Raw genomic sequence first — 24394 nt, 5'->3', positions numbered from 1 at the left:
TTTCCTCGTCTCTCATTCCTTGTTCCTCCTTTGGACAACAGTCTTAGGTATATACTGTTCTATTGCAACATCTTGTGCTTCAGTATATCTATGCAGAATGGCTCATATCCTAACCTTGTGAAAAGAACACACATTCAAAAAGTCTGTCTTTCAATATCAACACTCAGGTACTACAACAAATCTTAGGCATGGCTTTCTCTGGTGAACTGAAGTAGAAAAATAGAGAGAGCAAGGGCTCACTCTGAGCAGAAAGAAGGAAAGGGAAAGGATACCCACTTGTCAGAAATAGGAATGGAGGATAAAGAAGAGAGACAGAGAGGAAATAAGCAGCCACTATGCGCTTTCATAATCACTCCAGGCATTGTGTCTTTCATTCTCTTCTCTCATCACTCATTTATTCAAAACTGCTACTCAGCATCCACTGTGGCCCATGCCTGCATTTGTTCTGGGGCTACAAGTTGAACATGGTCTTCTTATCATCATTAATTCTCAAGGTCTATGGAGAACATAAACTTACTTTAAAACACATGTATAAATGTCAAAATATTATGGTATCGAGTCTATAAAGTGGGAAAACCACAGGATCTGCTAAAGAATAAAACAGGGAAATTTTTTGTGGTATGGGATAGTTATGTAGAAGATGCCATTTAAGTGCAGATATCAGAGTGAGTGGGAACAGTCAGGGCAGAGAAGAGCAGCTAGGACCAGCTCTGTGTGTGTGTGTGTGTGTGTGTGTGCGCGCGCGCACACACACACACACACACACACACGCTGTGAAGGTTTTGCACGCCAAAGGCAGGAATGCTAGGATGAGACTTCCTATGACAATAGCACAAGAAGCCTTTGGAAAACTGTGGAAACAACAACAAAAACACTATTTTGGTTTGGAGATGGGTTATTAAACTCTTGTAAAATCATAAATGTAAAAAGAAGGTTATGACATTGTCTAAATAAGCAACATGCTTCCCACTTATATCTGAAGGATAATTACTCTGGATGTAGGATAGGGGATGGGTTGCACTATATGAAAAAAAACCTTTGAGGAAAGGCTTTTTGCAGATTATAAAGCAGTGGTTCTCAACCTTCCTAATGTTGTGGCCCTTTAATATACCCTCATGTTTGGTGACCCCCCCCACAATCATAATATGATTTCATTGCTACTTCATAACTGTGACTTCACTACCATTATTAATCATAATGTAAATATTTGATATGCAGGATATTTAGTATGTGACCTCAGTGGGGGTCACAACCACAGGTTGAGAGGAGGCAGGAATCCCAAACCACAACAGAAGAGAAGAGACTGGGAATATAAAAGACATCACCCTTATTCTACTTAACCTTGTGTGGCTAATTACCAGATAATTCTTTCATTTAAGAAATGAGAATGTTAATGGTGGGAGCTCATATTAGGTGGATGAGAAGAGGTGAAGACATGTCTGAGATTAAGGTAACTTTTCAGGCTGAACTCTAAAAAAACTGAAGCCCCTACGCTTTCACCATCTGATTCTTCACAGAAAGCTGGGATAACGAAAGTGTTTATACTGGCTGTACCTTGCTTTTTCATCTTTCATCATCTTTGCCAATGGCACAAGAATCCAGTGCGAAGGCCCTTGGAAGAACTTAGCCAGTATAAACCATTGTAGACTGAATGCTCTTAAACAACCCTCACCAACATCCTCTTAGTGCCTGAGCAAACAAGATTGAGATATGGGAAACAAATCGTTCAAGGTCACACCGTATAGTAGTGCCAACCACTGCTACCCACAGGTCCTACTGTCCTCAAAGAGCCCCAGAAATCTCATTTTTTTTCTGGGCACTTCAAAGATAACAGTAGTCAAATGCCACTTGCTTCTTGATTTGGAAAAAAGCACAGGTTTTATTTTTAAATGAATATGAAGAGGGCACAGTGAGTTAATATGGAATCCCAAATGCTACGCGAGAGCTGTTTCCTCCAGCACAGGGATTTGCCTTTCCTGGTATTTTTATCTATTTCTCCTTGACTGGCTCACACATGCTGGGAGGACCACAGGGAACTTCTGACTAACTGCATTTGCTGAGGAGGAGCTTGGATGGCAGCCACAGAAATGGAGGAAGGGATAGTGCTGGGATGTTGAGGAGGAGAAGGTGAGAAGCATAGTCCATCTATGCTGAGGTTATCCCTGTGTCTGTGGCTCACACTTTGAGAAACAGTGAATGGAAGACCTTGAGCCAAAGATTCAGTCAGAGCCCAAAGCAATCGTGTTCAAAGGAGAGGGAGTCCCACTAACACACAGGACAGAGAGTATGGAGCTCCAAGACTGGATTTCACCAGACCCTGCTCTCCCTGCTACTGTTCTAGGTTTCAGAGAATAGAAACCTGAGAGACTGGATCTGAACTAATGTCAATTAGAGGCTTGACTTGACAAGAAATGTGAGATTCAGATTTTCCCCCATCCCTAGACACACCCTAGACATAGGTAGGGTGTCAACTTCCTTGATAGTTAAGTTCTGTTTCAATGTCTTTATTCCATCCTTATATCTGCCTAAATTCTTTATAAATTATTAATTTAAACTTTAGAACTCTCTTCGTGACTATTACTCTTATATCCTCATTTTATACTTCAGGGAATTAATACACAGTAATGTCCAAGACACATGTTTAATAAGACACTAGTAAGCATCAGGGATAGAATTCTAACTCAGGTAGCTCATATTATTAATACTGTGTTCTTCTGTTCTGGCAGATCTGATGCCTCTCAGACTTTCCTTGGTTCACTTTAATGCCATGTAATTTCCCCTATAATGAGGTGAGTGTTGCAGCCTCATCACCTCCTTTATGTAGTATAAGAAGAGCTAAGAGGAGCCATAGCCCTTGTGTGCAGAACTGTAGCATCTGAAGAATTAGACATTGGATGCTAAGTTCACTTGGCTGGAGCAGAAGCTTTGCTATGACCTGGTCAACGTTATGTCTTCAATAAAAGATCAGCAGTAGCAGCCTCAGGAATAACAGCGAGACTGACAGCTTCACAAGGTCAAGAGCAGTATTAAAAATGCAATACCAAGACCAGTGTTACCTGCCTGTGAACCAGCACAAAGGGGAGGGGGAGGGAAGAATACTCCCGGGTCTAATATGGATTTCGTGCCTCATTTGACTCTCTTCCTCACTGTGTCTTTTTCCTTGCTGATTTTCATCAGTTAATTGCTTCATTTTTTTATATAGTAAAACCTCCACATGGATAAGGATTTTTAAACTTTCAGTTGATTTTGTCCCCCATGTGGCTGCCGTTTGTAGAAATGTTTATGCTGTGTAGGGAAGGAGGGGAGAGGAGAAGGAAAGACAAACTAGGAAATGCAGAAGGAACGAGTAGAAAAGGAAGAAGAGGGAGAAAAAATGGATGATGAGAAAATAATGAAATAAAAGAGGGAAGGGAATGAGAATGTGGCAATAAATAGAGACAGAGGGATAGGAGAAAAAAGAAACAGATTAAAAAGAAATGGGCAGATAATGGAGTAAACACGGGATCCTGCAAAGAAGAGAGATGTGCGCTAGAACCAAGAAGTAGAGGAAGAACCCTGCTGCTAGTGGGACACAAGTGGGAGGGAAGATGGAGGAAGTGGCTTGGGCACTGCTTTAGCAGGCAGGGCTAGGGAAGGAGGACACAGACGCCACAGCCCTGTTACTCTCACTATCCTGAGAAGTCAGCCAGGTCTCCTAGAGTGTCTGGGAGCAGTGGGCCAAGTCGTTTGTCTCACATCCTGTTGCTTGCTTTTGTTTTCCTTTTTAAAGTTTAACAGTTTATAGTGTGCATGCTCCATGATGGATGTTTTTCCAATCAGCTGCAAATAGCCCAGTCTTTCTGAGGGGACCCACCATTCCCTGGTTCTCATTTTAGCTGTGGGATAGGAGGAGGGAGAAGTTAAGAATCATTGATCACCAACTTCTCAATGTGTAGTGCAATAGATCCCTGAAAGCTGTAGTGTAGGGTGGACTGAGAAGCAGGATCTATTATTTCAAGGGTTGTAGAGGCTGAGAATTCCTCCTTGGGGATGTGTTGATGGAAGCACTTCCCATATGGAGCCCTTTTTCATGACAGGTACCAAGGGGACGGAGAACAGGATCGAAGCGATGAGAACTGAAGTCACATTAATAATGTCTACGTCCATTTTCCCCTTACACTGTGATGGTTTTTTTATAATGTCTTAAAAATCAATAGCCAACTCCAAATGGCAGCTGCAGCCATTACAAGGCCCATTCTACAGATGAAGGAATGTAAATAACTTGCCTCAGGGCAAAATGTGCTCAAAGGTGTGTGATTCATGCCATTGCTATGAAACGTCTATCATGAAAAGATGTTCCTACCCCAGGCAATGCTTCAGCTCCCTTCTGTGCAAAGGTGGTGGAAGGCAGACTTCTTATACCTTCAGAACCCACCAACATCCATGATTAACCATAGTTATCATAACAGCAGTCAATGCAAAGTGACAGGCAGGCCTTTACCTGTAATATAGGACCCTCCTTTCATGGAGAGCTCAAACCCTGTTGATCTGTACCAACCCTGGGTGTTTAATACATGCTTACAGCCCAGAGTTGCTATTGCAAACACCACTTCACAGTTGCTAATTCCCTAACCTTAAGCAGTACTCCAAGATGAGGAATTGCTTTTGTATATGTTCTCTATAAATATGCTGCTTTCTTGTATACTCCATGGAATCATCAGAGAACTACAGACTTTAGCTGAAGGTGCAACCCTGTAATGATTCTTCTTCCGGCATATTGATATTCCTTATATTGACTGTCATGGTGATGAATAAATGTTGAAAACCCTCTTTAACATGTCATATAACACCTTGTTGACAGGGGCCAACTTCAAAACTTTCAGGTTTAGGTAATCAAAGCATCCTGGACAAGTGTTTAATTCTAACCACAGAACCTATATATTTACACTTCAGAATATTCCCTTTACACGTTTGCTGCTAATTTTGCAAAATTAAATGGGTAGTCCATGCTAAGAACCTATAGTATGGATTACCCTGCATACATCTAACCTAAATATGATTTATTTTTAGTGCTAGTTTCCTTTCAACATGATTATTGCTATTTCATTTTCTATACTGAAATTTCAATATGAATACATTTCGGTGAAATTGCCTCTAATTATTTTGGGGGATGATGCAGGGCAGGGAGTAAGTAAGGAATGGAACAGAAAAGGCAGGATTGACAGTCACTAGTGTGATCAGTCCTGAATGCTGGGTTCAGTGCTCATTGTGCTGAAACACATTTACATTTGGTATTTATCGTGAATTCTGCCGCCTGGACTTTGTAAATACACATGGCAGTTCTGGAACTTCCCAAGGGCTCGACTGATTACCTTTGCTGCGGCGGCGGCTGCGGTACTGCTCTGTGTAGAAAGTCAGCTGTGTTTCATCATCTGCTTCTGAGCCCGACGTTCCCTTGGTTCTCCCAAAGCTGAGTCCACCTGCAGAGAAGCACCAGCCATCAGTCAGCCCTGCGGGACTCTAGAAGCGTTTTAAACCCCAGCCATCCTAAAGACCCACAGCACTTCCTCACATTTCTCACTGCTGATCCACAGTGACCCAGGAGTCTGCATGATTAATGGAAGTCGTTGAGATTGGCAGTCAGGCAGGACTGGGTTCTAATCATGCATGGTTCAGCAGCTTCCAAGCTATATGACCTTGAGGTGCCGTCTCACCTTCCTAAACTCTGCTATTTTTTCTACGGCAGCGGAAGTAACTCTTAGCCCTGTGGGTTTGCTTTGAAGACGAGGAAGAAGCACGGCATGTAAAAGAGGAGGCCCACAGTGGGTGCTAACAATGGTAAACTACCATTTCTATATACAATGAATTTAACTCTAAAATTCTCCAGACAGCTTAGTTTCACATACATTTCAACCAAAGGCTTAGAATATGGCAGGCTCAGAGCCTGACACAGAGACACAAAGATAAACGCCACTCGGCTCTTACCAGGCAGCGTATCATAAGCTAGTCAGGGGCACAAATGGGATCCTTAGGAGTCTTAAGCCTAATTCATGGCTTATGTTTTCCACACGATAAGATGCTAGGAACATGGGAAGAAGCAATTCATTTTAACTTCGAGGGCCAAGGAAAGCTTTATGGAGGAGTGAAGATTTAAGCCATGGTTTGAAGGATAGATGCGGCTTTGGCATTAGAAAATTGAGTTTCCAGGAGCCACCTTGTGAAGCATCCCTGAGAACACAGAGCTGGGCAGATACAAGCAACATCAAATGCAGGACTGACTAAAAATAAGGTGTTCATACCACACTGTGGGAGGCTTGAGTGTTCCACTAAGGTGGGCATCATGCTGGGGTCTTTCCTCTAACTGTCACAGAAAGTCCCAGAGCAAAAATGCATTGATTATCTGTGTGAATCAGAAAGGGAACTCTGAGCTCCCAAAGAATGGAATGTGTGCCAGGCTCAGTGAGCAGCTAGGAGGCTATGTGATGACCCAGAAGGAGAGGTGCAAAACATGAAATGGGAACATGTACAAAGTGGATGGGAAAGGGGGTGGAGATGAGAATGGCTGCAGAGATGGATTCGGAGGAACATTTGGGGAGAAGGACAATGACTCATAGACGATAAATAGTGGAAGAGGGCTGGTCAGAACAGTGCCCAGACGTGTGAACGGAGGAGGGCAGGAGCTACTCTTCTTAATCTTCATGTGTTTTGAGTTCTGTATTTGCTTATTAATTAGTGAGGGAGGGAGGGAGTTGATGAGTGGAGTCAAGTTTTTAAGATATCTTTTTATGTTGGTCATTCTGGCCTTAAAGCCTTGATCCAACTCCTCTGCCTCCCCAAGTGCTGGGATTACAGGCACAAGGAATTATGCCTGGCACTATTCTTAGAATTTTTTAAAGATAAGGTATTGGACTGATCTAATGGGAGCTCACCAAGACCAGCTGGACTGGGACTGAACGAGCATATGATCAAACCAGACTCTCTGAATGTGGCTGACAATGAGGGCTGACTGAGAAGCCAATGATAATGACACCGGATTTTGATTCTACTGCACGTACTGGCGTTTTGAGAACCTAGTCTGTTTGGAGGTACACCTTCCTAGACCTGGATGGAGTGGGGAGGACCTTGGACTTCCCACAGGGCAGGGCACCTTGACTTTTCTTAGGATTGTAAAAGGAGAGGGAGAGAGAGGGGGAGGGGGAAGAAAATGGGAGAATGGGAGGAGATGGAAATTTTTAATAAAGAAAGAAAGAAAGAAAGAAAGAAAGGAAGAAAGAAAGAAGAAAAAGAAAAATTAAAGATAAGGTATTGAAAACTATGGATTAAGACACTGAAAAATTCTATACCTAGAGAAGAATGAAGGAGGTCAGAGATCCAGAGCATGGTGAGGGTAGATGTGTGGACAGGGGAAAGATTCACATTTTAACGACTGGGACTTCAGTTGTACAAATCATGGACTATGTCTAGGAGACTGAAGTATCTGTTAAAATGGGTTTTCCTGGATAGAGAATTAAGTGACTGTAGAATAAGGAAAGAGGGAGGCTACTCTGCCCTATAAATCTTTTGTATCTTTTTAATCAAACGCCATACAACTGATTACCAATTCAAAAGTTGCACTTGAGGAAAAGAAAAGCATAGATTAGTGGAGAATGTTGTTCAATTCACAAAGGGATTTACTCTGTAGCTCTCTTGGGTGGGGTTTGAAGGACCGTCCATCACAGTCGCTTGCAGACACTGTCCACACCATGGCAATGTTTTTGTTCGCTCCAGCGATGTTGCTGGAAGATTTGTCTACATGACAGCATGAAATCCTCATGGGGATAGACTCACTAGGGAGGTGTAATTTAATTAGCAATCTAGATAATTATTCTAGTTTGATTTCTGTGTTTGTGATCAAACACTGACAATTCAGAGAAGGAAAGGCTTTATTTTAAGTTACAATCCATCACTGAGGGAAGTTGGGTCAGGAACTCAAGAAGGAATTTGAAGCAGAAATCATGGAGGAATGCTTATTTCTGGCTCATTTGCTGCCTTGTTCAGGTTCAGGTAGCTTCTTCATACAGTTTAGGACCGAAAAGGCCAGTTCCTATAGCCATACTGATGAATTTCTTGCATATCACCATAGAACCTCCACCTGGAGATAGATGAAGAAAACGACTGAGCCCCAAATTGGAGCACCGGACTGAGCTCCCAAGGTCCTGATGAGGAGCAGAAGGAGAGAGAACATGAGAAAGAAAGTCAGGACCATGAGGGGTGCGTTCACCCATGGAGACGGTGGGACAGAACTAACAGGATATCACCAACTCCAGTTGGAACGGGACTGATGGAACATGCAAACAAACTGGACTCTCTGAATGTGGCCGATGGTGGGGGCTGACTGAGAAGCAAAGGACAATGGCGCTGGGCTTTGATTCTTCTGCATGAATGGGCTCTGTGGGAGCCTTCTCAGCTTGACTGATCACCTTCCAGGACCTGGGGGGAGTTCGGAGGACCATGGTCTTAACATAGAGTAGGGAACCCTGATGTCTCCTTGGCCTGGAGAGGGAGGGAGGGGGAGTATGGGTGGAGGGGAGGGGAGGGAAGGGGGAGGAGGAGGGGAGGAGATGGAAATTTTTAAATATAAAAAAATAAACCATGAAAAAAAGTAACCATCAAATACTTTATTGTCATAAAGATGGAACAAACAGGAAGGAAGAGGTAGCTGGGAGAAAAGGTGGACTTTTGTTCATCTGCTTATTTCTCAGTCAGAGAGAAATGAAGATATTTGACAAAGCAATTCCAAGGACCAGGGCGAGCATCTTCTTATTGTGTGATATATAATGAGCTGCTGAGTGAAAGGGAGTATTGCTGGGCTACAGCACTATAACAGACGCCCCACCCCCGTCCCTTTGAGCCACACCCTAACTTTTAGTCACTTCAGTGAAAGTCTTATTTCTCTTGCTTCCTACCCATGGCTCTAGCTCCTTTCCACCTGATTTTTACCTTTCTTCTTTTGGTAAACAAACGATCTGCTTTTCCATCTCTGTAGTGAATTTATATGTTATACATGATTCAGATAGAATTCCCTCTCAACTGCAGGATAGTGGAGGGGACAGAAGCGTTACTAGACAATTCTATCACAATAAGGAAAACTGCACCAGCATTGTGGTATTTTTCTACAGGACTTTGAGCTAAGCCTTTAACACATGCTATCTCATGTTATCCCTATGAGAACCTTAAGATGCAAGATACTCCTTTAATTCTCATTGTCATGAATGAGAACATGAAGACATGGGGATATTAAGTGATATGATATGTCCAGGGTCACACAATTTATAAGTAGTAGGATCACCATTAAAATCTCAAAAGCAGCTCCCAAGTCTATTCCTTTAGACTCTGTTCTGGTATAAAATAAGATATGAACAAATACCCCATTTAATGTCCACATCATTCATAATGACAGCATCAGAAACCCATCTTTTTTTTTTTTTTTTTTTGGAGGGAGATTTTTATTGATCCCTCATGAAATCCTGAGTTCACATCCTGGAGAATTTTTTATTTATTCTCCCAACAGCTTTATATATCAAAACACAAACTGAGGGGGAAATTCATTAGCATTCTGTTTCCTAGGTAACCAGGTAAATGGCTTTTAGTCACATTCACATTTACCTCTTCTCCTCTGTCTTCCTGGTCAGTATGCTAGCTCAGTCACGTAGGCTTGAATTAGTATCTTCTCTATTAGGGCATCCTCCAAATTACAGGGAAGGGAGCAAAACAACATCTTGACCCTTTGTTAGGTTAGCAACAGCCTATCTGGAAGGGAATGTGACCACTATGGCTTGAAAGCCTGGCTGCTATATAATATAGCAATATGGGACTAAATACCTGTGTTATTAAAACACCTTAAATGACATAATCTGTAGATCTCTGATGTGTTTGAAGATTACCTGTCTACATAAAATATATTTTTGTTTGATCTTGAAAAAAAAAAAAACCTAATGTGACTACAAATTCGATTGTGATAAATCTTTAACTACTAACCTGCATTTCCTATTTATCCTAAATAATTGGTCATAAAAATTTTCAAGTACTAAAACTTTCTTTACACTGTTAAATGAGTTGTATAAGTACAATACCTTGAACAAGATTACAAATGTATGTAGAGTATGTTCTAACAAAATTAATCTCAAATTTGTATCAATGTACAAATTTGTATACAATATACAAAAGTCTAATCCAATGGAAAACATTTAAAACTAATAGTTGCTTTTTTTTTTTTTCTCTCATGGTTTATTTTTTTTATATTTAAAAATTTCCATCTCCTTCCCTCCTCCTCCCCCCTCCCTCCCCTCCTTCTCCCCTTTCTCTCCCCTCCTTCTCCCCCTTCCCTCCCCTCCCCTCCACCCATACCTCCCCTCCCTCCCTCTCAAGGCCAAGGAGCCATCAGGGTTCCCCACTCTATGCTAAGACCAAGGTCCTCCCAACTCCCCCCAGGTCCAGGAAGGTGATCGACCAAGCTGAGAAGGCTCCCACAGAGCCCGTCCATGAAGAACAATCAGAGCCCAGAGCCATTGTCCTTTGCTTCTCAGTCAGCCCCCGCTGTTGGCCACACTCAGAGAGACGGGTTTGGTCGCATGTTCCTATAGCCATACTGATGAATTTCTTGCATATCACCATAGAACCTCCACCTGACGATAGATGAAGAAAATGACAGAGCCCCACCTTGGAGCACCGGACTGAGCTCCCAAGGTCCTGATGAGGAGCAGAAGGAGAGAGAACATGAGAAAGAAAGTCAGGACCGTGAGGGAACCTCCAGCTGGCGACAGATGGGGAAGGTGACAGAAACCCATCTTATCCGAATAGTGTGAAGCAAGGTAGTAAGTGGAAAGTTGGGGTTGCAGTTGAATATGTCACCCTCCAAAGTCAGGTCAATAACTAGAGTAACATGGAGAAGATGTGTGTGGGCAAGTGCACACATGTGTGCGTTTATGTTCATCTGGGAAAGTCTGTATGTGAGCAAGGAATCCACATGCTAAGCACTGTAGCTTAGCACGTCTTTTCTTGTATGCTATCATGAAAAGATGTTTCTCCCCATGTCTCTTCTGAGGCTTGCAATAGTAACTCCTCTAACAAATCTAATCATCTTAGCAATATATTTGCACTTATCCATCCTTTTATATGCTTCAGAACACAGAGACTGTGCCTTGGGAGAACTCCCAAAAAGGATAGCTGCCTTTCTGTAAGGACTAAAGAATTCCGTTTCAGCGTGGAAACTGAGGGCCAGGATAGCTTCTTGTTTTCCAGCCAGTATAGCATAAATATAATGCAAAAGGTTCAAGCTGGTCGTCTATTGGTTTAATCCGTGAGGCTTGAGAGGTTATATAATCTAACAAGAACATTTAAAATGTAAAAGTAGGGATTGGAGAGATGGTTCAATGGTTGAGAGCACTGGCTGTTCTTCCAGAAGACTGAGGTTCAATCTCAAGTATCCACAATGTTGCTCACAGTCATCTGTGATCCCATTCCCGGGGATCAAATGCCATCCTCGGGTCTCTGTGGATACTGCACACACAGGGTGCAAAGACATTTTCAGGAAGCATGAATATGCATGAAATGAAAGTAAATAAAATCTAAAATGATAAAAATAATTGGATTGAATCAATTTCATGGTATATTTCAGCAAATACATGAAAAATATTATGCCCATGCCTAACTAAGTGAAACTACACACCAAAATTTTCTTTTTATTTCTTCATAATAAGTCCTTAACACTAAGTTTGTATGTCATGTTAGCAGCATGTCCCCATATAGACAACCCATATTCCATATATCCACCCCAGTGGAGAGCACAATTCTGGAGGCACTGTGCAGTAAATACTATGGTGAGGAATAGAGCAAGGATCTGGACACAGGAGAATGATAAGTAAGCCACAGGTCCCATAAGTTATAATTTTTATATGTGAATTACATAAATTACATAAAAGAATATGAAGATGAGATTCCATTAAGCAACAATAATCACACCCTAAGAACCTCAATGTTCTTAGGTTCATGCTGGTCTTCTATTACTTTAATCTGTGAGTCTTGAGAAGTTATATATGTCAGCAGAAGGAAATTAAGTCAATGACATCAGATTTGAGTTATAATCCTATGTCTCACTTATTTGCTGTGTGAACTTGGGCAAGGTCCTTAACCGCTCTGAATTCATGTTTGACTGTCAGGTCACATGGTCATTTTGGGCAAAGTGTTAGGTTGTCCGAACACCTGACATTCATAACTTTTACTGGGCTTCATTAGGAGGAAAGGAAAAGGCTTGGTAGCTACTCTTCCACTGTGACATCCCAGAAAGGTGGCTGCTATCCAAGGTCTATAGCCACTGAGTATCCATATAATCTGAAGAGGTGAGATGCCAATTGTGGACGGACTTGGAGGAGACTCGGATGGATGGCAAAGGGCTCTTGCTGCTGCTGTGCTGATATAAAATTGATGATTCAGTGCCATAAGGTGGCGCCATTAATTACTCAGGGCTGCTCTAGGATTTCTACTTAATCAAAGACTGGAAAAAGAACAGAAGGAGAGATACAGCTGCCAGGACCAACTCCCAATTCTCTGTTCTGAGTTGTCTGTGAGGGAGCCACCAAGATGTAAGCCTAGGCACATACCACATGGCAAGCAGATTATAGAGAATCAAAAAGATTATAGAGAACAGAGCTCAGTTTTGAATTTAGTTTTGGTTCGATTCAACACCCCTATTCTCGTGAAAAATTTGCTCAATTTTATTAGTTATTGAGGAAATGTAAGACAAAACCTTTGCTAACAGGTCATAATGCTAGTTTGGTCTTTGGGAAAATACTGCAATGGAACAAACATCAGTGAAGAGACTGAAAACCAGGAACGGTTTGATAGCCGTGGGAAGGAAAATGGGGTAGCTGTTATAGGAATCATTTTGAAAGTTTCCTAGTCTATTAAGCACATTTGCTACATCATTCAAGAATTTCACTCTTATGCACATGACATTAAGCACAGAAAAGGTGAGTTAAACAAATAGTTGAAGGGGGACATTCATAGCTGTGCTCTCCACAAAGCTCAAAGATAGTAATGGCAAATGTCTGTCAACTGATGAATGGGTAAACAAAATGTAGTCACATAGAATATCACTGATATATAATAAATGCTGGCACCTGAAAGCATGCAGGTAGACCTCAGAAACATTTTTTAAATGGGAGAAGGCGGATATGAAAGGCCACAAATAGTAAGATACATGCCATATGAAACATCCCCAAAGGCAGAATTTTCTGTCTAAGACTGAGGGTTGCCAGGGCTATGAAGAGGGAGCCAAGAATAGGGAAGGATAATTAATGAGTTCTGATTTCTGTTGGTTATGATTGTGCTTGGAACTAGATAGAGGTGATAGTTACTCAACCCTGTAAATGTACGAAATGTCACTGAATTGTGCACATTAACGTGATGAATAGTTCATTTCATGTTATGTAGATTTTAGTTCAAAAGAATATAAAAAAATAAAAGAAGCCCTTTGCTTGCTTCCTATCATCTCTAGACAGATGTAAGGCATGTCATGTAGGAAAGGAGAGGAGTTGGCCTCTGGGACAAAAAGAGGAGGTGGTCCACAACTTTCTTGATGGCAGCCAAGCTTTCAGATTTCCTGGATCCCTGCTTAGGACTTGGGACAGACAGAGTAACCATTCAGCTCTCCTAGACCTCGAGTTCACTTCAAATAGTGCTATCAGCACAACTCACTCATTTCCTAACTAAACTAAAAGGTATTTACTAAGTGACCATACTGTAAAACAGTCTTCTAATGCTGCAAACAAAACAAACATCCCTGAATTTTTCAAGTCACTTTCTGGGGGAAGCATTTAAGATATTGGGGGGTATAATATTTTTGAATTTAACAAAAGCCTCTGTGTGTCAAGTCGGTGGAGATATTCAGAAGTATTTAGAGGTTTCTGATGAAAACATAGCTAGTGGAAAACAGGGGGCCTGATATCAAGCATGTTATGGGGCAAAGTAGCACACCAAAACAAGTCTAAAGTCATATTATGAGGAAAGCTTGGGCAAGGGGGCACATGGCCTTTGCTAGATCTAGGAGAGGTAGCATATTGCTCTTCCTTGCAAACCTACCTTCTCTGCTTAGGCTGCCCTGTCTGCAGGCCTGCTCTGTCAGCTGCTGTTAGGCCTGCCTCTAACCTCTCCACACTCCATCTCCCATTCTCGCTATCATGATGGATGGTGGTGACATGTTAAATTATTCAAGCTCCATGTCTTCCTCAAGCTGATGACAGCAATATTGCATTTTCAGATTGTCCCAAACTGCACCAGATAGAGAAATATGTGCCTTAGGAATTCAAAAACCCATCTGACCCCCAACCATCCAGGGAACATAAATGGTAGCAGTCATGGGTGGAGGACAGAAACCAATAAAACTTTCAATGTCCTCTGAACCACACAAGCAGCAATTGTTCCCAGTCTGGAACTAAATCACAGATCTTCATATGCATTCACTTCTTAAAGATATTTTTATGCATGGTGTGTGTGTGTGTGTGTGTGATCATGTTCTAGGTTGTTTTTTTTTCTGGCTGTTGTTGCTGTTACAAAACACTCTGACCAAAAGCAATCTATGGAAGGAGAGAATTTATTTCATCTGACTCTTTCAGAAACTCAAGTCAGGAAAAATCTGAAGCAGAAACAAGGAGGAATACTACTTATGGCTCTATCACTGGTTTATGCTCAGTTAACTTTCTTATATAGACAAGGCTCACCTACCTGGGGATGATGACAACCATCACAGTGGAGTAGACCCTCCCATGTCATTCCTCAGTTAAGGCTGCCACTTACAGATATGGTCAGTCTCATTTTGGGAATTCTTTAACTGAGGTTTCTCCTTTCTAGGTGATTAGAGTTTGTCTCAAGTTGACAATAAAAAACCAAGCAAGACAGTGTCTATTATATGTGTGTGGGAAAAAGAAGAGCAACCTAGGATCTTGTTTAGAGAAATTTCAATTATCTTCTGTGAGACAAGATTTCTCACTAGTCTGGATATCACCAGTTAGATTGGCAAGCCAAGGAGCCTCAGGATATGCCATCACCTGTAACATTTTATTTTACATAGTTTTGTTGTTGTTGTTTGTTTGTTTTAAGATCAGATTCAGGACTTCATGCTTCCTAGGCAAGTGCTTTTCTGAACAAGCCAGTCATCTAGCTTGTTCTTGGAGTCATTTAGACAATAACTGCTAGCTGCCATGCATTGTGACTGGCACATGGTACAGATATAACTACACACATGCTTAGATCTCAAATCTTGGCAGGCGAGACTTAACTGTGTTATTTCATCATAGTTAGGGAATCACAAAGGTAAGCAGTAAGATCTGCATTCAGAACCTGGCTTCTCTGAATTTCCAGAGGATTCTGCAGCATTTCTGGTTCATGTTGAATTTAAAAATTGTCTTTATGGTGGAATATATTCACAAATAAATGCACAATTAATCATGATTTTCATAATTTTACAAAATATAGAAATATATACATTTATAAAAGACATTAAAGTTATGACTTATCTCTAAAACAGAGTTTCATGAGATCATTAAAACACTGTGTCATACATCTATATTTACTGACAGGCACAATTCTCCATGATCCATTGTTATGAAAAAAAGCATACAAAGAAAAATACAAAGAGAAATTTTATATACTTGCTGATGCTTGATATTAATTCTACTCTGTAATATAAAAACAAATACACAGGTATATTTTTTATGATAATAGAGACTTGATCCAGGACTTCATGCATGTTAGATAAATTTTCTGTTACTAAACCAAGTGCAGTCCCTAAAAATGTATATATTTTAATTCATAAAATAAAAAGCTAGGCACAATGGTACACTCCTTTTTTATCACAGTGCTTTTGAGAATTAAGTGGGAAGGTTAAAAAAATGTTAAGACTAGCTTTGCTGAATAGTATAATCTTCTCTAGAGGGATCAATTAATCAATCAATAGATCAGTCAGACAAAGGAAGGAAAAATTTGTTATTAGATATTTATAGTATTATAAACTAAAGTGTAAAATCTATTTCCATTCATCTCCTGGTTCCCTGTACTCCCCTCATCCCTGCCATGCCCCCCATGCAAAGAAACAAATCAAAGCAAACAAACAAAAGAAAAAGAAAAAACAAAAAAGCCCAAATCAAACAAGCAGTAGAAAAACCAAACAAAACACACAACAAAAACAAAACAAAATCTACAGCAATACAAAAATCTCTTCGCTTCTTCTTCTTTTCAGCTTCTCTAGAACCTCTTCATTCTCCCTGGGGCCATGGATGCTTTTGTGTGACATAATTTCCCTCTAGTAAATTCCAATATTTGTCAATTAAAAAACAGTACAACTTACATGTATTTTTGCAAAAAAAAATTTTTCTTTTTGTTGCATTAGTTTAAACCAAGTTGTCACGTGACCTCTGCTGTAAGATGAGCCTCCCAGGAAGAGATATCACATCATTTCAAGAATGAATATCCCGATTTTTTTTTTGTCAAATCCTACAAATGGTTCTACATCCCACAAAAACTCTTCAATCAAATTTAACTTATTGTTTAATTAAAATAAAACATTGTCTTCTAAGGCATCCCAGAGTTAGACAATGAAAGATGTATTTTCCAAAGTGATCTTTTACAAAATCTCCTATTCTAATTTTTCTGCCTTCTGGCCTTTGAGAGCAAGGACTCCCATCAAAGGCGGAGCTTCTGGCTTCAGTTCTCATTCTGCACTGACCTCAGGGATTAGCCTCAACCCACTTACCATGGAGGAAAGACTGAGAGACCTGCCACTGCACTCTGAGAAACTCAGCCATGTGAAGGGGTCATTAACAACCCAGAAGAGACTGATTTTCAAAATACCTTAGCCATCCCTGGTGGCAAAATGTGGGGGAAGTAGATTCTATAAATAAATAAATAAATAGATAAATAAATAAATAAATAAAATAAAAATAAAAATTCTAATTGATTCTAACCCACCTCCAGTACTGAGTTTTCCAAGATAGAGTCTGATTGTTGTGGAGTTGAGACAATACATGCCTCCTTTATCTTTGATGAACTCTTATATTCTGGAATCTATTAGAGAAAGATTATAGTTTTAAGGAACTAAGTCTAGGATGGTATATTTTACAGAAGTAGATAATAAGAAAGCTTATATATATATATATATATATATATGTAAGATATATAAGAAAGTAGATATATAAGAAAGTACTATAAAGTTACTCAATCTTTCTAAGCAACTATCATCTGTAAGTTCCATACAATGGAAAGCTGAACTCAGTTTCCAGAGCCATGGGCTCTATGTCTGTCCTGTTACTAAGATGATAAATGAAAAATACATTAGTATCCAACAAATATCGCATACCACTTAGCAATTTTAATTCCTTCCTCAAGATAAGAATTATTTTCCCCTCGCGGGGATTGGATGAGCTTGGCATTGCTATTCCATTTGAAAGACAAGAGCAAGAGGGTCAGAGATGACACAAATGGCTTGCTCAAGGTCAAGTAGCTCAGAGATGGCAAAATGGAAATAGGATACAAAGAGTTCTGGGGTATGGCGTTTGATAAAAAGGGAAGGTTTGAGTCTCTGCTGTTGGCTGGGAATCAAGTTGCCAGCAATTTACATCATCCAGATTCTGTTTATCCATTTGGAACAAGAAGGTCAGGTTGCTTCTTTATTCCATATGATAGTCTTTCAGAAGGCAGCTAGTGTCTATTCACAATATTTCCACCCAAAATAAACATCATTAATAATTCCTTCAGCTGTTTCTCACATTCTTTGAAAATAGGACTTTTGGGATTTTAATTTATTTCAGAAAAATCATAGTACAAAAAAGAACATAGTATTTTTCCCTCTGATTTGTATACTAAATTATGCACTTAATACACATATATTTTATAATATATGTGTGTACCATTATGACTTAATATCCTGTGAGTTTTGTAAAATCTGAGTCATTAGATTTTACATCATTCATCATTCTTTGTGTTTGAACTATGTATTGGGATCCAATTACATGCTCATTATTTTTCGACTCTATAATTTCTATATTATACATGTGTATTTCTATGTGTGGACACACCTAGATCTGAATATTAATATCTTCAAAACAAATGTACATCCAACAAAACATTAAGAAGAATTTCCTCTGAATAACAACTTTCTTCTTTTTGATCACCTATTCACCCCACTGGAAAAAATAAACATAGATCATTTGTGAAATTAAAATAAAGATTAATGTGTTTGTGTAAATATTCATCTCTAACAAAATTCAATATCTGCCTCATTATTTAACCAATCTCCTGGTGCCTAAAGTTTTCAACGCTTTTTTTCTAAAGTTGCTGAAGATTGAATTAGAACTACCAACAAGCTATGGAAGCACTCTACCACTGAAATAAACTTCTAGCCTTAGAAAACTTTTTATTTAAAACATTGTTCCTCATAAAATATTTCGATCATGTTTTCTCCTCCTCCAACTCCTCCTAGATCTCCTTTACCTCTAACCCAACTTTATGTACTTTCTTTCTCTCTAAAGACAACAAAGAACCCCAAAACTGAACAAATAAAAAATACAGTAAAACAAAAAATGCGCGCGCGCGCACGCACACACACACACACACACACACACACACACACGGCATAAAACAACCAACCAAAAAATGGAGTTCATTTTGTTTTGGCCAACTAAGCCCAAGCAAGAAGTCTGCACTGGAGGGTGGATTATATACTTAGTTACCCTCCATTGAAGAAAACTGATTAGAAAAGGTTTTTTTTTTTTTTTCTAAATAGCCATGTGAATCTTTCATAAAGAAGGGTTGCTATCCAAAACAGGATTGGCTTAGTTCATGTCTCAGATCCATATTGTTGATATGTTCTCTGGCAGGATATGCCCACATAATCCTGCTTTACTATGTGTAAGAGTGGCCACCCCACTATATCCTCCATTGTCCCCATAGCACTGGGCATTGCACTATTTCAGAATCGTAGTGATTTTCATGTGCTTTCCATATTTTGAATTAATTTTGTCACATTCATGCAAACATAAAGTGAGTTTGCTCAAGCAAATGTGAATTTTGATGTCTAGCATCAGGTATGACAGCTCATGTGTGATCTGACCTGCCCTGAGCAGAAACAGGCTACCAGGTTGCTGGCCCTGCGTTTGAAACAGAATCACGCTACCAAGACTTCTGCAGTTGTGTTGACAGCTGACTTACATTCAGTATGCCTTCAGTTCCTTGTTCACATGAACTGCAAACAAAACAGGTCTTTTTACTAAATGTAGAATTGATTTTTCTGTATCAACATAAAGAATATTTTGTACTGCCAAATTATATCTGTATGATTAAGCCCTTCCTTCTAGTCTTTCAAGATACTTTTCCCCTAACTACCTGATCTGTCATTTTCATAATTCTCTGACTTTATATACTGTAAGATAAACATGAGGAGACAAAACTAGTAGTTACTAGTATCTGCCAATTGTCAAGCGGCAGAACTAAAGAAGAAGTTTGTTTTTGTTGAAAACCCATTTTGTACATAAAAGAGGGTAACTAGGTACATGTGCTTAATTCTGTATTACTTACCAGGAAAACAGTGCTTGAAGAGAGTATTTGACTTGACCAAGACCACAGAGTCAAACCAGGTATGGTGGCATGTGTGTTTAATCCCAGTACTGTGGCAGCAAAGATAGGTAGGTGTCTTTGAGTTCAAGGCCAGCATGGTCTATTTAGCAACTGCCAGACTTCCAGGACAGTGAGAAATATGTGTGTGTGTGTGTGTCTGTGTGTGTGTGTGTGTATGCAGAAAGAGAGAGAGAGAGAGAGAGAGAGAGAGAGAGAGAGAGAGAGAGAGAGAGAGAGAGAGAGAGATCATGAATGTATGCACAATCAGAGGAAGATAAAAGCTATTTTCTTCTATTACTGTCCACCTCATCCTTTGAGACAGTATCTGTTCCAGAACTCAGAGCTTGCCTGGGCTAACTGGCCAGCAATATACCTGTCTCCATTACTCTCTCTGAGTCTCAGGCACATGGTCATCCTACCTTTTGGATGCATGCTAGGGATTTAAACCCAGGTTGTTATGATTGTATAGCACTCTTATACATTGAACCATCTCTCTAGCATCTTTCCACAGATTTTTATAAGCTTTTCAGCCTGTCTTGATTTCTCCAAGATTATAGTCAATCCTGTGGTTCTGAAATGATATCTCAAATCATTTCAGTGCCTTAAAAGTAATTTCCTTGTACCTGCAGACGGTGACTTCAAAGTAAATACTTCCTACTTCTATGCATGTTAAAATTCCATTCCGTATAGACATCTTTATGTTTCTTCTTCTAGCTTTCAGACTTCTTTCTTGATATAACTGGCATATCTGAAAGTTTTAGGAAGAATTAGTTCTATATTTTCATCTGGTAATAGGTATTGGATATTTGATGCAATGGAGCAATCATTTTCTTATTCTTATTGCTCCAAAAACAATTTAACAACTTGAATGAATTTGTTGATTTTTCTTCAGGTTCACCCATTATGCATTGACAAATATGAAGTTGTAGCCTTTCTGAAAGTAGTCTTGTAAGTTTAGGATAAACTGATAGTGTATTGGCCTTTCTACCTATCTTTTTGTTTTCTATACAAATATATCTTTTCATTTATGATTCCCATATCAAATCTCTTTGTAACTATTTTTAGTTATCTGTTAAACACTTCAGTATTTTCATATTTTTCTGTTAAAAAATTTACTTCATTTTGAATATCTGGCCAAAGAACTAGCAGAATCTCTCCCCTCTGCTTTTAAATTATTATGTGTATTTTCCTAAAATTTTGGTTATAAATTTTCATCTTTTGAAAGTGAAATGTTCTTATTTTACTAATATCCAGTGCTGGTAAGAATTTTATGAAATGATCATTTTCCTAAATTACTGTGAGCAGTATAAATTTGTACAGCTCTTTTGGGAAGCAATTTGGCAATATAAGAAAGAATGTTAAAAAATGTCCACTCCATCTCTTTTGATACACTTCTGGTAATTTACCTAAAGAAACTATCCTGTACATAGGAAGGAGGTCTAGGCAGAAGTTTCTGTCCTGCCTGTTCCCACAACTGTTCAGTCCCAAAGAAACACATAGAAGCTTATACTAATTATGAACTTTTTGGCCTATTAGCTCAGGATTATTATTAACTAGCTCTTACAACTTAATTTAACATATAATTCTTAACTATGTCTAACCATGTGGTTTGGTACCTTTTCTCAGTGCAGCACTTGCATCTTGCTTCCTCTTTCTGGGTGGTGACTGCAGACTGAGCCTTTCCTTGTCCCAGAATTCTTCTAGTCTGGTTGCCCTGCCTATACTTTCTGCATGCCTACTGGACAATCAACATTTTATTAAACCAATACAAGAGACAAATCATTTCAGGGTACAAGAGCATTATTCCACAACAAAGGGGTTTATGCATGCTTATACAGATAATAATGCTATTTTTAAATATTTTTAAGAGATTGGACAATTGCAAATTTTCCTGAACAGATATAGATGTCAAAATTATTAGATAGATATAACTATACCTGAAATCAATTAGACACATGGTGCTTTCAATGAATAAAAGTGTAAAAATTATTACAGGAAGGATATATTAATATCTGTTGGCAAGTGGATGACTGTTGGGGAAAAATAATTTTTCTTTAGGATTGTAGTTCTTATAGATATATAGATACAGATTTATAGTGTACAATGCAGAAAATGGGGCAGAAATAAAATAATACCTGAAAAAAAGAAGAGAAATCCTATAAAGTGCTGGGGTCTGGACATGACATGGCTACTGCACACATGAACTCATAAGTGGTAACGGTTACTACCCAAGGCCTGAGCAAAACCAAGACAGCTAAAAAAAGTAGAGCGGGTCCCCTGAGGTCACAACCACTAGCTAAGGAGCTATTGCCAAGTTGATGGCTGCAGGTGGAGGGAGAATTACTCTTCTTTAGGAGTGTGGCCATTCCCATTGGGTGGCCCTATGTTTGCACACATATTGGTATCACTAATTGAACTCAGTGGATTAAACAAACAAACATGAATATAAAAGGAGGACATGATGTTGGGAGGAAGATATGACGGGGTCCAGGGGATAACTGGAATAAGGAATGAGGGGTGGATACCATCAAGATACATTTTACACCCACATGATATTTTCAAAGAATAAATAAAAGTTAAAAAGATAAATAAGAATAAATGAATGTATTGACCGGATGGGAAACATAATTTATTACTTTCAAGAGAGATTAGCAGCAATTTCACAGCCAGAAGAAGAAACAGAAGGTTTAAAAGTAAACCTAAATATAAACAGCTGGAGACTATAAAAACCAAAGATAGGGAGGAAGGAAAGAAGGAAGGAAGGAAGGAAGGAAGGAAGGAAGGAAGGAAGGAAGGAAGGAAGGAAGGAAGGACAGAACTTAGTATAAGATATCCACAATCCCAGAGAACTTACACAACAATGAGGACCCTAAGAGACACACATAGATCTAATCTACATGGAAAGTAGAAAAAGACAAAACCTCCTGAGAAAATTGGGAGCATGGGGACCTTGGAGGAGGGTTGAAGGGGAGGGGAGAGGCAGGAAGGGGAGCAGAGAAAAATATAGAACTCAATAAAAATTAATAAAATAATATGAAGCAAAAAGGAAGCATCATTCACATAGAGGGGAATGTGGCGACAGCATGAACATCACAGTGTCACTGCTGAAATGAAGCTCAGAGATTCTTGATTTATCTATTTCAATGTGGCAAAGAGAGTCCAGAATTTGAAAGGGAGTAGTAAAGCTGCATTTCCTTGCAGATGAAATGACTATTTATGCAACAGTTACAAATATTATATAAAATAACTGTTTGAATAAGTGTGTTTTAGTAGGACTGAAAATTTGGAAGTGAACATACAAGAAGTTAATTGTAGTTGTACAGACTGTAAGGGGAAAACGATGCTTCAAAGCATTTCCAATAGCACTAGTCAAGTATCGTCTAAATAGTTAATGAAATGTTCAGTAGAAGGCATGCTGGACTTCACAAAAACTACATAGTGTTAGCAAAAGAAATTTTTAAAAAACCTAAACTAACAAAAATACTATGCAGGTGGATTGAATACGTAGTATTTTAACATCTCACCCCAAATTTATGTAAATATTAATGCATTTCTAGTTGTCATCTTAGCAGCCATTTTAAACCAGAAATTGTTGAGGTGATTCCAAAATTTATAGAATAGTACAAACAACCTGCCATGCCAAAACAGTTCTAAAGTAGAGCAAACTTGAGGGGTTTGCACTCTGAGATTTCAAGGTTTACCACAAGGCCACGAGAACCAAGGCAGCATGGTGTCACTGAAGAATAAGCAACACATCAAAAATAAGAAAAAACACAAACAAAGAAAAAACAGACAAAAACTCAGAAATGTGCCTAGCCGACTCTTGTTGCTGAAAGATCTTTTTGATACATGCTGCAAGAATACCAAGAAGTAACAACTGAAAGCAGTCAAAATCATCCCCGCTTTTGAAACAACCACAGTTAGCATCTAGACACAGATCATAAACCCAAATGGAAGAGATAAACCCTTAAGCTTTTTGGATGGACATGAAAGATAAAACTCCTTCTGACCTTAGGATAGGCAATAGTCTTTAAAAAACAATTATACTGACCATAAGAGAAAAACATAAAAATTAAATATTTAACTATCTTTTGAGACCATAATATTATTACATCATTTCCACTTCTCTTTTCTCCCTGAAAACCCTTCCATTATACCTCTCTATGATCTCTTTGAAATTCATGGCCTCTTTTTCAAATACTAGTATTTTTGCTCAATAAAAGGTAAAACTAAGCAAAAATAAGCATAAGCCCCCAAATAAAAGACATTTTAAATGAATATATCAGTAAAGGATTTGTATCTATATTTCCTACTTTTTCATGAGTTATTCTACCACATGACAACAAAACCAAACAGAAAGCCAAAAAAAGTTCTGAGGTATTGTCTCGAAAACACGAATGCAAGCAAGCAAACAGAAAGATCCTTAGCCACTGTGGTCTTTGGGAAAATGCAAATTAAATTATGTCAAGATATTATTATAAAATGGTTAGAAAGTTTACAATTCAACCAACATTAACATCACTGACTTTGATAAGGATTTAAAGTAAACCATCCTGTATTGATGATGAGAATTATTTGCATTATATATCTAGCTTTTTAAAAATTGCTCAAAATTTCTAACATCCATAAAAATCAGATGACCCAGACACCTGATCCCTAGTTATTTACTCACATAAATGCTGTGTATATTCATAGTAGTTCTACTCAGAGTAGCAAAGCCGGTACACAGATGAAGTAGAAATATATTTCTAGATAACCAAATTAGTTAGCG

General features: G+C 39.0%; 1 protein-coding gene across 3 annotated transcripts in view; it reads right to left on the bottom strand.

Annotated features, from left to right (window-relative positions):
* The window catches only part of Astn2 (astrotactin 2), a 980272-nt gene that overhangs the window by 641310 nt on the left and 314568 nt on the right, over positions 1-24394 (bottom strand). For all 3 annotated transcript variants that reach the window (XM_038333150.1, XM_038333151.2, XM_038333152.2), the window contains one exon: positions 5352-5459. In XM_038333150.1, the coding sequence (XP_038189078.1) occupies positions 5352-5459 (108 nt within the window). The remainder of the gene's footprint in view (positions 1-5351; positions 5460-24394) is intronic.

This window comes from Arvicola amphibius, chromosome 6 (genome assembly GCF_903992535.2).
Source record: "Arvicola amphibius chromosome 6, mArvAmp1.2, whole genome shotgun sequence".
NCBI classification, from domain to species: domain Eukaryota; kingdom Metazoa; phylum Chordata; class Mammalia; order Rodentia; family Cricetidae; genus Arvicola; species Arvicola amphibius.
Note: the sequence above shows the minus strand (reverse complement) of the source record. Positions and strands in the feature narration are given on the sequence as shown.